This window comes from Sinocyclocheilus rhinocerous, unplaced genomic scaffold, assembly GCF_001515625.1.
Source record: "Sinocyclocheilus rhinocerous isolate Xijiao unplaced genomic scaffold, SAMN03320098_v1.1 scaffold1469, whole genome shotgun sequence".
Lineage (NCBI taxonomy): Eukaryota > Metazoa > Chordata > Actinopteri > Cypriniformes > Cyprinidae > Sinocyclocheilus > Sinocyclocheilus rhinocerous.
The window spans coordinates 180,035-181,999 of NW_015650017.1; the positions used below are offsets into that span (position 1 = coordinate 180,035).

The 1,965-nt window shown below is 38.4% G+C and overlaps 1 protein-coding gene across 1 annotated transcript in view; it reads right to left on the bottom strand.

The window, feature by feature from the left end:
* Positions 1-1,296: 1,296 nt before the first annotated feature.
* Positions 1,297-1,965, bottom strand: part of LOC107711382 (epidermal growth factor receptor kinase substrate 8-like protein 3) — a 16,844-nt gene continuing 16,175 nt past the window's right edge. Inside the window, exons 19-20 of the mRNA XM_016516369.1 lie at positions 1,636-1,768; positions 1,297-1,563 (exon numbers count right to left, since the gene is read on the bottom strand). Coding sequence (XP_016371855.1) covers positions 1,534-1,563; positions 1,636-1,768 — 163 coding nt within the window. The 3' untranslated portion in view covers positions 1,297-1,533. The remainder of the gene's footprint in view (positions 1,564-1,635; positions 1,769-1,965) is intronic.

A 1,965-nucleotide genomic window follows, 5' to 3' on the forward strand; every position in this document is an offset into this window, starting at 1 on the left:
TATATATATACAGGGCTCTCAAGTTTTATCAAAGTTTGGAGTGAGATTACATCTGTTAGGGGAGGAGCCACTCAAATATTTGCAGCACCGGCCCCTCGGCCCCACCCAATTCTCTCAAGTTGTTGCTAGCAGGTCAGGTTTTACCTGTTGTTCATAATTGACCAGCACAAATAGAAATGATAGCAATTGGTAAATAAGATAAAAGACAAATTCATTCAAACTAAATAATTTAAATGTATTTCAAAAACACAAATGTATCAAAAATAAAAAGACATTTGGCCACAAACGAGCCACCTGAACAGCAGTGCTCAGTGCACATACTGTACACATAGAGTAGGGTTTCAGAACCTGCCCTGAGCATGTGTGTCAAGCTATGTGTGTGTGTGTGTGTGTGTGAGAAAGAGAGTAAGCATATTAAAGCTTATGAAAGGTGTTTTGTGTTGTGTTTGATGCCCTGATGACAGGGTTAGGGGCTCCCACTAAAAGCACTGTGGCTGAAGGCCAGCTATTTTCACTGTTATGAATGATAGCATTGTGTCCAGAGCCAAACTGTTCCTAGCTTTGGTTTGTTCAAACCCGCCATGGAGAACACTCTCTGCATCAGCTCTCACTATCTTTGACCACAGGCAAGTGATTTCGTCCAGGAATCGTAAAATCAAAATGCTAAAAAAATGCTTGCATCCATGTTGCTTAGTAACGAACGCGCTTGCAGCGGGATCACGTAATTTACACGGAAACAACACCATTCTAATTTCTGATTGGCTGGTAGTGGCATTTAACCCTGTATAACTCGAGACAGCTATGAACTCGGCAGAGAACTTCCCTCCGTATGCCAGCACCTTAGAGAGCCCTGAATAATATGTCTGTGTGTGTGTGTGTGTGTGTGTGTAGTCCTTGAAAATCAAAAAAAGTTGTGCTTAAAAAAAGTCCTGGAATTTCATTTTACAGTATCTGCACGAGCTCTGAACACATGAATATGTACGTGTATTAACATACCATTGCAGCGTGAAACACTGGTCACTTTTTTCATATGCAAGTAAAATGAATTTATTTTGAACATTCAGAGGAATATTTATGTTGTTTTGTTAGAAATAAATATGTAGGTTTTATAAATATGGACTGTTCTTGAGCAATCACGAGTTGTGAATTTAATTCGATTCCGTTCATTTCATTGGGTTAATACTGATAATCATCTCTTATAAATTTCATACAATGATATTTTCAAATTAAATTTTTCTTCAATATTGACAAAAATATAAATACATTTTGCATCATAGTTTTTTTTTTGGTCTGGTTCATTTAGTCATTTTAAATTTCAAAGAATTTCTCATTTTTTAAAAATGTAAATGCAGGAATAACATGGTGAAATGTGTTCACGTTCACTCAAATTGCTGATCAAATACAATATAGTTTTAGTTGAAAAATATTAAGTTATGACCGTTTTATAAAATAACGTCTAAACGGAACCGGAGTGCAGAAATAGCATACGTATTTAGTTATTTAGCATCATTTTCTTCAGCATCTGGTTGTGGCTCAGATCATCGGCCTCACTTCACTGGCCATCTGGAGAGAGTGAAGCTGAGGTCAGTGTGATGATGATGATGATGATGATGATGGGGGTGATGATGTACTCACCGCGAGGGCTGATTTGATGTTCTGCAGCTGGTAGAAGACGCGGCCTCCCTCCTCCGGACAGACGGTCTTGAGCTCGTCGCGCGTCATTCCCAGCAGCATCGAGCCGCTGACGCCTCCTAAACACCGCACCGTACTGACAAACACAGAAGAACATGCTTAACCTACTGAATACTTACATGCATGCATTTACTGCATGCTAATACCCATATCCCACAATGCAATGCACTTGAATCAACATATTAGTCGAGATTTTTTGGTTTTGACTCATTATTTGATCACATGAAAATGTGAAACTAAAAAAAAAAAAAAACTATAGACAAGTACAATGAC